The sequence below is a fragment of the Poeciliopsis prolifica genome, unplaced genomic scaffold (assembly GCF_027474105.1).
Source record: "Poeciliopsis prolifica strain line A6 unplaced genomic scaffold, Auburn_PproV2 SCAFFOLD014, whole genome shotgun sequence".
In the NCBI taxonomy this organism is placed as follows: Eukaryota; Metazoa; Chordata; class Actinopteri; order Cyprinodontiformes; family Poeciliidae; genus Poeciliopsis; species Poeciliopsis prolifica.
Genome location: NW_026562389.1, coordinates 12,812,217 through 12,830,000, shown reverse-complemented (window position 1 = coordinate 12,830,000; position 17,784 = coordinate 12,812,217). Strand labels below are relative to the sequence as shown.

General features: G+C 45.1%; 2 protein-coding genes across 4 annotated transcripts in view; one reads left to right on the top strand and one right to left on the bottom strand.

Moving 5' to 3' along the window:
• LOC129366191 (fibrinogen C domain-containing protein 1-like) overlaps positions 1-296 on the bottom strand; it is a 7,601-nt gene extending 7,305 nt beyond the window's left edge. Inside the window, exon 1 of the mRNA XM_055039903.1 lies at positions 1-296. This exon is cut by the window's left edge and continues 161 nt beyond it. The gene's annotated coding sequence lies outside the window, so the exon portion shown is untranslated.
• Positions 1-17,784, top strand: part of gstt2 (glutathione S-transferase theta 2) — a 22,930-nt gene extending 5,146 nt beyond the window's left edge. The window contains exons 2-6 of one of the 3 annotated variants that reach the window (XM_055039913.1): positions 1,129-1,268; positions 1,571-1,658; positions 1,769-1,919; positions 17,271-17,447; positions 17,515-17,784. In XM_055039913.1, coding sequence (XP_054895888.1) covers positions 1,145-1,268; positions 1,571-1,658; positions 1,769-1,919; positions 17,271-17,447; positions 17,515-17,661 — 687 coding nt within the window. In that variant the 5' untranslated portion in view covers positions 1,129-1,144 and the 3' untranslated portion in view covers positions 17,662-17,784. Of the gene's footprint in view, positions 1-1,031; positions 1,269-1,570; positions 1,659-1,768; positions 1,920-17,270; positions 17,448-17,514 lie in introns of those variants that run through there. The other 2 variants (XM_055039914.1, XM_055039912.1) reach the window with 2 other exon arrangements.

The following is a 17,784-nucleotide window of genomic DNA, read 5'->3' as shown; positions in this document are numbered from 1 at the left end:
GCCTGGTTCTTGTTCCAGGTCCAGATCTGCGTCCGGGTCCGGGTTTGTGGTTCTGCTAGTTTCACTCTTCTGTTCGTTTTTAAGTTTTCACTCCTGGACTAAAGGATTCTACGGCAAGCTGTTTAACATAAAATCAGTTGAATCACAATGATTTTCCAAAACTTGCAACTGATTTAGACACGTTAGTTAATTGACCAGCTGAGATCTAGATTTAAACCAATTATGACTAGTTATAAAGAAAATTGTAGATATCTGAGTTTTTATTGTGACTGGTCATAGTTCTAATTAAAGATGTCTTGAATGTACTTTTAGATGGACAGTATTTCAGACTGCCCCACCTATTGCCCCGCCTACTGCCCCACCTATTGCCCCGCCTACTGCCCCACCTATTGCCCCACCTACTGCCCCGCCTACTGCCCCACCTACTGCCCCACCTACTGCCCCGCCTACTGCCCCACCTACTGCCCCACCTACTGCCCCGCCTACTGCCCCACCTACTGCCCCACCTACTGCCCCACCTACTGCCCCACCTACTGCCCCACCTACTGCCCCACCAACTGCAACACTTTGAACTTCTTCTAAGTCGGTTTAAATGTTTGTCTCTTGATTTTGGCAGTAAGTTCTTCCCAAATGCAGCGCTCTTTCCACATTCAGGTGTCTTTCAAATATTTAATACAGGGCAGCAGAAATGATGCAGGCAGCTGTTTGGGCAGCGCCAGGGGACCTAATGCACAGTTTATTAATCCAGATATCTGACATTGTACTTTTGATCAGTCATAATTAAAATCCAGATATTGAATTATAAATACCGATGTGTGACTCTTCAGGTGACAAATCATTTCAGAAATATTCAATCATGTTTTGAAGATTTCTGGATTTATTTTTCTTTCTAAACAGAATTAAAAAACACAAATCTGACATGATCAATCAGGACAGAGAGAAAGTGTGTTTAGTTGTTTAATTACTGACACTGAGGCTGATTTTATGTTAAACGGCCTGCCGTATCCGCCAGTGCGGTTCGCCTCGCTGCCAGCAGGGGGAGCAGCGGAGCTCCTGACAGACTGGGGACCGCAGAGGGAGAACAGCTGCATTCACCGTCAGTTTGACACTTTTTCACCTGTTTCGCAGAAAACACCTGGTCTCCATGGCAACGGGACGCGAGGTGCAGATGTACCTGGACCTGATGTCTCAGCCTTGCAGAGCCGTCCACATCCTGCTGACCCGCACCAAGATCCCGCACCGGGTCCACAGCGTGGCTCTGCGGAAAGGTGCGCAGTTAGCAGGTTAACTAACCAGTTCATTGACCCGCTGATCCGGTCCACTCATTGAAGAACCGAACCGTTCCTGCTCTGGACTTTGATCCGTTGAACTGACCGAGATTCTCCAAACTCCGAGTGAATTCTGATCGCTTAGAGGTTTATTTACGATCCTGAGGACTGGAAGAAGTGAAGGCAAAGTGTAACAGTGTGACCCGGTTCGGAAGAGTCGGCTCCCGGGTTCGGCTCATGAATGGACCCGGTGATGGTTTTGGGCAGTGAGGGAGTTTCATCTGAATTCCTGATGCTTGCAGGGGAACACAGAACCGCGGAGTTCTCCGAGCTGAACCCCATGCAGAAGGTTCCGGTGCTGGTGGACGGCGGCTTCATCCTCACGGAGAGGTGCACGTTCACCTGCATGACCTTTGACCTCCAACATGCTAACAGGCTTGCAGAGTCTGATGTGAGGCTCTGGGGTTTCTGCTCATGTCTCACCTGTCCGCCCGCTGCAGTGACGCCATCCTGAAGTACCTGGCCACGACCTTCGACCTCCCTGAACACTGGTATCCATGGCAACCGGAGAGACGCGCACGCGTGGACGAGTATTTGGCCTGGCACCATAGCAACACCAGGCCGCACGCTGCCAAGGTGTTCATGCTGGAGGTACACACACAGTAACACACACAGTAACACACACACAGTAACACACACAGTAACACACACAGTAACACACACAGTAACACACACAGTAACACACACACAGTGACACACACAGTAACACACACACAGTAACACACACAGTAACACACACAGTAACACACACACAGTAACACACACAGTAACACACACACAGTAACACACACAGTAACACACACACAGTAACACACACAGTAACACACACAGTAACACACACACAGTAACACACACAGTAACACACACACAGTGACACACACAGTAACACACACACAGTGACACACACAGTAACACACACACAGTAACACACACACAGTAACACACACAGTAACACACACAGTAACACACACACAGTAACACACACAGTAACACACACACAGTGACACACACAGTAACACACACACAGTGACACACACAGTAACACACACACAGTAACACACACACAGTAACACACACAGTAACACACACAGTAACACACACAGTAACACACACAGTAACACACACAGTGACACACACAGTAACACACACACAGTAACACACACAGTAACACACACAGTAACACACACACAGTAACACACACACAGTAACACACACAGTAACACACACACAGTGACACACACACAGTAACACACACACAGTGACACACAGTAACACACACAGTGACACACAGTGACACACAGTAACACACACAGTAACACACACAGTAACACACACACAGTAACACACACAGTAACACACACAGTAACACACACAGTAACACACACAGTAACACACACACAGTGACACACACAGTAACACACACACAGTAACACACACAGTAACACACACAGTAACACACACAGTAACACACACAGTAACACACACAGTAACACACACAGTAACACACACAGTAACACACACAGTAACACACACAGTGACACACACAGTAACACACACAGTAACACACACAGTAACACACACACAGTAACACACACAGTAACACACACAGTGACACACACAGTAACACACAGTAACACACACACAGTAAACACACACAGTAACACACACAGTAACACACACAGTAACACACACAGTGACACACACAGTAACACACACAGTAACACACACAGTAACACACAGTAACACACACAGTGACACACACACAGTAACACACACACAGTAACACACACACAGTGACACACACAGTAACACACACACAGTGACACACACAGTGACACACACAGTAACACACACACAGTAACACACACAGTAACACACACACAGTGACACACACAGTAACACACACACACAGTAACACACACACAGTAACACACACACAGTAACACACACAGTAACACACACAGTAACACAGTAACACACACAGTAACACACACAGTAACACACACAGTAGCACACACAGTAACACACACAGTAACACACAGTGACACACACACAGTGACACACACAGTAACACACACACAGTGACACACACAGTAACACACACAGTAACACACACAGTAACACACACAGTAACACACACAGTAGCACACACAGTAACACACACAGTAACACACAGTGACACACACACAGTGACACACACAGTAACACACACAGTGACACACACAGTAACACACACAGTAACACACACAGTAACACACACAGTAACACACACACAGTAACACACACAGTAACACACACAGTAACACACACAGTAACACACACAGTAGCACACACAGTAACACACACAGTAACACACAGTGACACACACACAGTGACACACACAGTAACACACACACAGTGACACACACAGTAACACACACAGTAACACACACAGTAACACACACAGTAACACACACACAGTGACACACACAGTAACACACACAGTAACACACACACAGTGACACACACAGTAACACACACAGTAACACACACAGTAACACACACACAGTGACACACACAGTAGCACACACAGTAACACACACAGTAACACACACACAGTGACACACACAGTAACACACACAGTAACACACACAGTAACACACACAGTAACACACACACAGTAACACACACAGTAACACACACAGTAACACACACAGTGACACACACAGTAACACACAGTAACACACAGTAACACACACACAGTAACACACACAGTAACACACACAGTAACACACACAGTGACACACACAGTAACACACAGTAACACACACAGTAACACACACACAGTAACACACACACAGTAACACACACAGTAACACACACACAGTGACACACACAGTAACACACACACAGTGACACACACAGTAACACACACACAGTAACACACACAGTAAACACACACAGTGACACACACAGTAACACACACACAGTAACACACACACAGTAACACACACAGTAACACACACACAGTAACACACACAGTAACACACACAGTAACACACACAGTAACACACACAGTAACACACACAGTGACACACACAGTAACACACAGTAACACACAGTAACACACACACAGTAACACACACAGTAACACACACAGTAACACACACAGTGACACACACAGTAACACACACAGTAACACACACAGTAACACACAGTAACACACACAGTAACACACACAGTAACACACAGTAACACACACAGTAACACACACACAGTAACACACACACAGTAACACACACAGTAACACACACACAGTGACACACACAGTAACACACACACAGTGACACACACAGTAACACACACACAGTAACACACACAGTAACACACACACAGTGACACACACAGTAACACACACACAGTAACACACACAGTAACACACACAGTAACACACACAGTAACACACACAGTAACACACACACAGTAACACACACAGTAACACACACAGTAACACACACACAGTAACACACACACAGTAACACACACACAGTGACACACACAGTAACACACACACAGTGACACACACAGTGACACACACAGTAACACACACACAGTAACACACACACAGTGACACACACAGTAACACACACACACAGTAACACACACACAGTAACACACACACAGTAACACACACAGTAACACACACACAGTGACACACACAGTAACACACACACAGTGACACACACAGTAACACACACACACAGTAACACACACACAGTAACACACACAGTAACACACACACAGTGACACACACAGTAACACACACACAGTGACACACACAGTAACACACACAGTAACACACACAGTAGCACACACAGTAACACACACACACAGTAACACACACAGTAACACACACACAGTGACACAGTAACACACACACAGTAACACACACACACAGTAACACACACAGTAACACACACACACAGTAACACACACAGTAACACACACAGTAACACACAGTGACACACACAGTGACACACACAGTAACACACACACAGTAACACACACAGTAACACACACAGTAACACACACAGTGACACACACAGTAACACACACAGTAACACACACAGTGACACACACAGTAACACACACAGTAACACACACACAGTGACACACACAGTAACACACACAGTGACACAGTAACACACACAGTGACACACACACAGTAACACACACAGTAACACACACAGTAACACACACAGTAACACACACAGTGACACACACAGTAACACACACAGTAACACACACACAGTGACACACACAGTAACACACACAGTAACACACACAGTGACACACACAGTAACACACAGTAACACACACAGTAACACACACAGTGACACACACAGTAACACACACAGTGACACAGTAACACACACACACAGTAACACACACACACAGTAACACACACACAGTAACACACACAGTAACACACACACACAGTAACACACACACAGTAACACACACACAGTAACACACACACAGTAACACACACAGTAACACACACACAATGACACACACAGTAACACACACAGTAACACACACACAGTAACACACACAGTAACACACACAGTAACACACAGTAACACACACACACACAGTAACACACACAGTAACACACAGTAACACACACACACAGTAACACACACACAGTAACACACACACAGTAACACACACACAGTAACAAAGTAACACACACAGTGACACACACACAGTAACACACACACAGTAACACACACACACAGTAACACACACAGTGACACAGTAACACACACAGTAACACACACACAGTAACACAGTAACACACACACAGTAACACACACACAGTAACACACAGTAACACACACAGTAACACACACACAGTAACACACACACACACACACACACACACACACACACACACACACACAGTAACACACACAGACACACACACACACACACAGTAACACACACACAGTAACACACACAGTGACACACACAGTAACACACAGTGACACACACAGTAACACACACACACACACACACACACACACACACACACACACACACACAGTAACACACACAGACACACACACACACAGTAACACACACACACAGTAACACACACAGTAACACACAGTGACACACACAGTAACACACACAGTAACACACACAGTAACACACAGTGACACACAGTGACACACACAGTAACACACACACAGTAACACACACAGTGACACACACAGTAACACACAGTGACACACACAGTAACACACACAGTAACACACACACAGTGACACAGTAACACACACACAGTAACACACACACACAGTAACACACACAGTAACACACACACACACAGTAACACACACAGTGACACACACAGTGACACACACAGTAACACACACACAGTAACACACACAGTAACACACACAGTAACACACACAGTAACACACACAGTGACACACACAGTAACACACAGTAACACACACAGTAACACACACAGTAACACACACAGTAACACACACAGTGACACAGTAACACACACAGTGACACACACACAGTAACACACACACACAGTAACACACACACACAGTAACACACACACAGTAACACACACAGTAACACACACACAGTAACACACACACAGTAACACACACACAGTAACACACACACAGTAACACACACAGTAACACACACAGTAACACACACACAATGACACACACAGTAACACACACAGTAACACACACACAGTAACACACACAGTAACACACACAGTAACACACAGTAACACACACACAGTAACACACACAGTAACACACAGTAACACACACACACAGTAACACACACACAGTAACACACACACAGTAACACACACACAGTAACAAAGTAACACACACAGTGACACACACACAGTAACACACACACAGTAACACACACACACAGTAACACACACAGTGACACAGTACACACAGTAACACACACACAGTAACACAGTAACACACACACAGTAACACACACAGTAACACAGTAACAACACACAGTAACACACACACAGTAACACACAGTAACACACACACAGTAACACACACAGACACACACACACACACAGTAACACACACACACATTAACACACACAGTGACACACACAGTAACACACAGTAACACACACAGTAACACACACACACACACGCGCACACACACGCACGCACACACACACAGTAACACACACAGACACACACACACACAGTAACACACACACACAGTAACACACAGTGACACACACAGTAACACACACAGTAACACACACAGTAACACACAGTGACACACACAGTAACACACACAGTAACACACAGTGACACACACAGTAACACACACAGTAACACACACAGTGACACACACAGTAACACACAGTGACACACACAGTAACACACACAGTAACACACAGTAACACACACAGTAACACACACAGTAACACACACACAGTGACACACACAGTAACACACACACAGTAACACACACACAGTAACACACACAGTAACACACACAGTAACACACACAGTAACACAGTAACACACACAGTAACACACACACAGTAACACACACAGTAACACACACAGTAACACAGTAACACACACAGTAACACACACAGTGACACACACACAGTAACACACACACACAGTAACACACACACACAGTAACACACACACAGTAACACACACAGTAACACACACACACAGTAACACACACACAGTAACACACACACAGTAACACACACAGTAACACACACAGGAACACACACACAATGACACACACAGTAACACACACAGTAACACACACACAGTAACACACACAGTAACACACACAGTAACACACAGTAACACACACACAGTAACACACACAGTAACACACAGTAACACACACACACAGTAACACACACACAGTAACACACACACAGTAACACACACACACAGTAACAAAGTAACACACACAGTGACACACACACAGTAACACACACAGTAACACACACACACAGTAACACACACAGTGACACAGTAACACACACAGTAACACACACACAGTAACACAGTAACACACACACAGTAACACACACACAGTAACACAGTAACACACACACAGTAACACACACACAGTAACACACAGTAACACACACAGTAACACACACACACACACACACACACACACACACACACACACACACACACAGTAACACACACAGACACACACACACACACACAGTAACACACACACACAGTAACACACACAGTGACACACACAGTAACACACAGTGACACACACAGTAACACACACACACACACACACGCACACACACGCACACACACACACACACAGTAACACACACAGACACACACACACACACAGTAACACACACACACAGTAACACACAGTGACACACACAGTAACACACACAGTAACACACACAGTAACACACAGTGACACACACAGTAACACACACACAGTAACACACAGTGACACACACAGTAACACACACACAGTAACACACACAGTGACACACACAGTAACACACAGTGACACACACAGTAACACACACAGTAACACACAGTAACACACACAGTAACACACACAGTAACACACACACAGTGACACACACAGTAACACACACACAGTAACACACACACAGTAACACACACAGTAACACACACAGTAACACACACAGTAACACAGTAACACACACAGTAACACACACACAGTAACACACACAGTAACACACACAGTAACACAGTAACACACACAGTAACACACACAGTAACACACACACACAGTAACACACACAGTAACACACACACAGTGACACACACAGTAACACACACAGTGACACACACAGTAACACACACACAGTAACACACACACACAGTAACACACACACAGTAACACACACAGTAACACACACACACAGTAACACACACACAGTAACACACACACAGTAACACACACAGTAACACACACACAGTGACACACACAGTAACACACACAGTAACACACACACAATGACACACACAGTAACACACACAGTAACACACACAGTAACACACACAGTAGCACACACAGTAACACACACAGTAACACACAGTGACACACACACAGTGACACACACAGTAACACACACACAGTGACACACACAGTAACACACACAGTAACACACACAGTAACACACACAGTAACACACACACAGTGACACACACAGTAACACACACAGTAACACACACACAGTGACACACACAGTAACACACACACAGTGACACACACAGTAACACACACAGTAACACACACAGTAACACACACACAGTGACACACACAGTAACACACACAGTAACACACACAGTAACACACACACAGTGACACACACAGTAACACACACAGTAACACACACAGTAACACACACAGTAACACACACACAGTAACACACACAGTAACACACACAGTAACACACACAGTGACACACACAGTAACACACAGTAACACACAGTAACACACACACAGTAACACACACAGTAACACACACAGTAACACACACAGTGACACACACAGTAACACACACAGTAACACACACAGTAACACACAGTAACACACACAGTGACACACACAGTAACACACAGTAACACACACAGTAACACACACAGTAACACACACACAGTAACACACACACAGTAACACACACAGTAACACACACACAGTGACACACACAGTAACACACACACAGTGACACACACAGTAACACACACACAGTAACACACACAGTAACACACACACATTGACACACACAGTAACACACACACAGTAACACACACAGTAACACACACAGTAACACACACAGTAACACACACAGTAACACACACACAGTAACACACACAGTAACACACACAGTAACACACACACAGTAACACACACACAGTAACACACACACAGTGACACACACAGTAACACACACACAGTGACACACACAGTGACACACACAGTAACACACACACAGTAACACACACAGTAACACACACAGTGACACACACAGTAACACACACACACAGTAACACACACACAGTAACACACACACAGTAACACACACAGTAACACACACACAGTGACACACACAGTAACACACACACAGTGACACACACAGTAACACACACACAGTAACACACACACAGTAACACACACAGTAACACACACACAGTGACACACACAGTAACACACACACAGTGACACACACAGTAACACACACAGTAACACACACAGTAGCACACACAGTAACACACACACACAGTAACACACACAGTAACACACACACAGTGACACAGTAACACACACACAGTAACACACACACACAGTAACACACACAGTAACACACACACACAGTAACACACACAGTAACACACACAGTAACACACAGTGACACACACAGTGACACACACAGTAACACACACACAGTAACACACACAGTAACACACACAGTAACACACACAGTGACACACACAGTAACACACACAGTAACACACACAGTGACACACACAGTAACACACACAGTAACACACACACAGTGACACACACAGTAACACACACAGTGACACAGTAACACACACAGTGACACACACACAGTAACACACACAGTAACACACACAGTAACACACACAGTAACACACACAGTGACACACACAGTAACACACACAGTAACACACACACAGTGACACACACAGTAACACACACACAACACACACAGTGACACACACAGTAACACACAGTAACACACACAGTAACACACAGTGACACACACAGTAACACACACAGTGACACAGTAACACACACACAGTAACACACACACACAGTAACACACACACAGTAACACACACAGTAACACACACACACAGTAACACACACACAGTAACACACACACAGTAACACACACACAGTAACACACACAGTAACACACACACAATGACACACACAGTAACACACACAGTAACACACACACAGTAACACACACAGTAACACACACAGTAACACACAGTAACACACACACAGTAACACACACAGTAACACACAGTAACACACACACACAGTAACACACACACAGTAACACACACACAGTAACACACACACAGTAACAAAGTAACACACACAGTGACACACACACAGTAACACACACACAGTAACACACACACACAGTAACACACACAGTGACACAGTAACACACACAGTAACACACACACAGTAACACAGTAACACACACACAGTAACACACACACAGTAACACACAGTAACACACACACAACAGTAACACACACACACGCGCACACACACGCACGCACACACACAGTAACACACACAACACACAACACACACAGTAACACACACAGTGACACACACAGTAACACACAGTGACACACACAGTAACACACACACACACACGCGCACACACACCCACGCACACACACACACAGTAACACACACAGACACACACACACACACAGTAACACACACACACAGTAACACACACAGTACACACAGTGACACACACAGTACACACACAGTAACACACACACACACAGTGACACACACAGTAACACACACAGTGAACACACACAGTAACACACACACACACAGTAACACACACACACAGTGACACACACAGTAACACACAGTGACACACACAGTAACACACACAGTAACACACAGTAACACACAGTGACACACACACAGTAACACACACACACACAGTAACACACACACAGTAACACACACAGTACACACACAGTAACACACAGTACACACAGTAACACACACAGTAACACACACAGTAACACACACACAGTACACAGTAACACACACACAGTAACACACACAGTACACACACAGTAACACACACAGTAACACACACAGTGACACACAGTACACACACAGTAACACACACACAGTAACACACACAGTAACACACACAGTAACACACACAGTAACACACACAGTACACACACAGTAACACACAGTAACACACACAGTAACACACACAGTAACACACACAGTAACACACACAGTAACACACACAGTACACAGTAACACACACAGTACACACACACAGTAACACACACACAGTAACACACACACAGTAACACACACACAGTAAACACACAGTAACACACACAGTAACACACACACAGTAACACACACAGTAACACACACACAGTAACACACACACACAGTAACACACACAGTAACACACACACAGTGACACACACAGTAACACACACACAGTAACACACACAGTAAACACACAGTAACACACACAGTAACACACAGTAACACACACACAGTAACACACACACAGTAACACAGTACACACACACACAGTAACACACACACAGTAACACACAGTAACACACACACAGTAACACACACACAGTACACACACACAGTAACACACACAGTAACACACACAGTAACACACACACACACACACAGTAACACACACACACAGTAACACACACACAGTAACACACACACAGTAACACAGTAACACACACAGTACACACACACAGTAACACACAGTAACACACACAGTAACACACACACACACACACGCACACACACACACACACACACACACACAGTAACACACACAGACACACACACACACACACAGTAACACACACACAGTAACACACACAGTGACACACACAGTAACACACAGTGACACACACAGTAACACACACACACACACACACACAGACACACACAGTAACACACACACAGTAACACACACAGTGACACACACACACACAGTAACACACACACAGTAACACACAGTGACACACACAGTAACACACACAGTAACACACACAGTAACACACAGTGACACACACAGTAACACACACACAGTAACACACAGTGACACACACAGTAACACACACACAGTAACACACACAGTACACACAGTAAACACACAGTACACACACAGTAACACACAGTAACACACACAGTAACACACAGTAACACACACAGTAACACACACAGTAACACACAGTAACACACACACAGTAACACACACACAGTAACACACACAGTAACACACACAGTAACACACACAGTAACACAGTAACACACACAGTAACACACACAGTACACACACAGTAACACACACAGTAACACAGTAACACACACAGTAACACACACAGTACACACACACAGTAACACACACACAGTAACACACACACAGTAACACACACAGTAACACACACACAGTAACACACACAGTAACACACAGTAACACACACAGTGACACACACACAGTAACACACAGTAACACACACAGTAACACACACACAGTAACACACACAGTAACACACACAGTAACACAGTAACACACACACAGTAACACACACAGTAACACAGTAACACACACACAGTAACACACACACAGTAACACAGTAACACACACAGTGACACACACACAGTAACACACACAGTAACACACACACACAGTAACACACACAGTGACACAGTAACACACACAGTAAAACACACACACACAGTAACACACACACAGTAACACAGTAACACAGTAACAGTAAAAACACACACAGTAACACACAGTAACACACAGTAACACACACAGTAACACACACACACACACACGCGCACAACACACTGCACGCACACACACACACAGTAACACACACAGACACACACACACACACACAGTAACACACACAGTAACACACACAGTGACACACACAGTAACACAGTGACACACACAGTAACACACACACACACACACGCGCACACACACGCACGCACACACACACACAGTAACACACACAGACACACACACACACAGTAACACACACACACAGTAACACACAGTGACACACACAGTAACACACACAGTAACACACACAGTAACACACAGTGACACACACAGTAACACACACACAGTAACACACAGTGACACACAGTAACACACACACAGTAACACACACAGTGACACACACAGAACACACAGTGACACACACAGTAACACACACAGTAACACACAGTAACACACAGTAAACACACACAGTAACACACACACAGTGACACCACACAGTAACACACACACAGTAACACACACACAGTAACACAACAGTAAACACACAGTAACACACACAGTAACACAGTAACACACACAGTAACACACACACAGTAACACACACCGTAACACACACAGTAACACAGTAACACACACAGTAACACACACAGTAACACACACACACAGTAACACACACAGTAACACACACACAGTGACACACAGTAACACACCACAGTGACACACACAGTAACACCACACACGTAACACACACACAGTAACACACACACAGTAACACACACAGTAACACACACACACAGTAACACACACAGTAACACACACACAGTAAACACACACAGTAACACACACACAGTGACACACACGTAACACACACAGTAACACACACACAATGACACACACAGTAACACACACAGTAACACACACAGTAACACACACCACAGTAAGACACACAGTAACACACAGTAACACACACACAGTAACACACACAGTAACACACAGTAACACCACACACAGTAACACACACACAGTAACACACACAACAGTAACACACACACAGTAACACAGTAACACACACAGTGACACACACACAGTAACACACACACAGTAACACACACACACAGTAACACACACAGTGACACACACACAGTAACACACACACACAGTAACACACACACACAGTAACACACACACAGTAACACACACAGTAACACACACACACAGTAAACACACACACACTAACACACACACAGTAAACACACAGTAACACACACACAGTGACACACAGTAACACACACAGTAACACACACACAATGACAACACAGTAACACACACAGTAACACACAGTAACACACACACACAGTAACACACACACAGTAACACACACACAGTAACACAGTAACACACACAGTGACACACACACAGTAACACACACACAGTAACACACACACACAGTAACACACACAGTAACACAGTAACACACACACAGTAAACACACGTAACACACAGTAACACACACAGTAACACACACACAGTAACACACACAGTAACACACACACACACACACACACACACACACACACACACACACACACACAGTAAACACACACACACACACACACACACACACAGTAACACACACACACAGTAACACACACAGTGACACACACAGTAACACACAGTGACACACACAGTAACACACACAGTAACACACACAGTAACACACAGTGACACACACAGTAACACACACAGTAACACACACAGTAACACACAGTGACACACACAGTAACACACACACAGTAACACACAGACACACACAGTAACACACACACAGTAACACACACAGTGACACACACAGTAACACACAGTGACACACACAGTAACACACAGTGACACACACAGTAACACACACAGTAACACACAGTAACACACACAGTAACACACACAGTAACACACAGTAACACACACAGTAACACACACAGTAACACACAGTAACACACACAGTAAACACACAGTAACACACACAGTAACACACACAGTAACACACAGTAACACACACAGTAACACACACAGTAACACACACAGTAACACACAGTAACACACACAGTAACACACAGTGACACACACAGTAACACACACAGTAACACACACAGTAACACACAGTGACACACACAGTAACACACACAGTAACACACACAGTAACACACAGTGACACACACAGTAACACACACACAGTAACACACAGACACACACAGTAACACACACACAGTAACACACACAGTGACACACAGTGACACACACAGTAACACACACACACAGTAACACACACACAGTGTAACACACACAGTAACACACACAGTAACACACACAGTAACACACAGTAACACACACAGTAACACACACAGTAACACACACAGTAACACACACAGTAACACACTTGCGCGGCTGTCTCTGTGGGTTTTTTTCATCGTCTTGCTGACGACCTTCACTGTTGGGACCCGCAGCAGAGAAACGGGTTCAAGTGCAGATGAGCCAAAAGTTTCTCCAGATGAACAGAAACAAAAGTGAAGTTATTATCATTGGACCTAATAATAGATCTAGATCTAGAGTTTAATGGAGAGAGCACTATAGAGTCGATGCACAGCTTCTTCCAACTTAAACCAGCGATCGGCTGGGACCTGGGCCTCCAGCGCCACATAAAGACGGTCACAAAGTCGGCCTTCTGTCACCTGAACAGCATCTGGAGGTCTCAGAGAGAAACTGGTTCATCTGAAGTGGATTTGATTCCTGCAGCAGCTGCTGGAGTTCTGACCAGAACCAGAACCAGGAGGATGGAGCACATGGACCCGGTTGGTTCTACAGTCCTTCACTGGTTAGTTTATGAATCACTGAGCAGCTCAGCAACACATTAAAGATCTGCTGTTGTCACAGCAACCTTCCAGACCCATCAGGTTCCGGTTCTGGTTCTGCTCTGCATCAGAACCAGAACCAAACAAGGAGAAGCAGCGTTCAGCTTCTATGCACCACAGATCTGGAACAAACTTCCAGAAACTGAAGAACAGCCGAAACACTGAGATCCTTCCAGACTGAAACCAGCTGGTTGGTTTTTATTTGAAATGTAATCAATAATCAGTTTATCGACGGCTTTTGACTTAATGTCAGGTTGGAGTGTTGATTCTGTGATGCATGACTTTGTTTTTATGATGTAAAGATCCATAAACGCCTTGCTGCTGAAATGTGCTGTTCAGGTAAAACACACACACCCCTCAGCCCCTCCAATGTGACCCCGCCCCCAGGTTCTGTTCCCTGTTCAGCTTGGCGGCCCGGTGGACCGGCGCCGCCTGGACCGCGCCCTGTCGGACTTGGACGTCACGCTGCAGCGGCTGGAGTCCATGTTCCTGCGGCGCCAGCCGTTCCTCTGTGGCGATGACATCACCTTGGCTGACCTGCTCGCCATCTGCGAACTGATGCAGGTGAGCTGGTGTCTGGAGAGAAGGGGCGGGGCTTGGCCGGTTCTGAGCGCGCTCACTGTGTCTGCAGCCTCTGGGAAGTGGGCGGGACATCCTGAAGGACCGCCCCCAGTTGCACCGCTGGAGGAGCCGCGTCCAATCAGCCGTCGGCGAGTCGTTTGATGAGGCTCATGCCGTGCTGTTCGCAGTCAGAGACCGCCGCCGTGCCAGGCTGTGACATCACCAAGGGGGCGGAGCCTCTTCATGAAGACCCGAGCACACTGGACGCCGATTGGCCGACCACGTAACAGACAGTGTCTGCCTGGCCCGGTTCTGATGAATAAAGATAATTTTCTCCGTC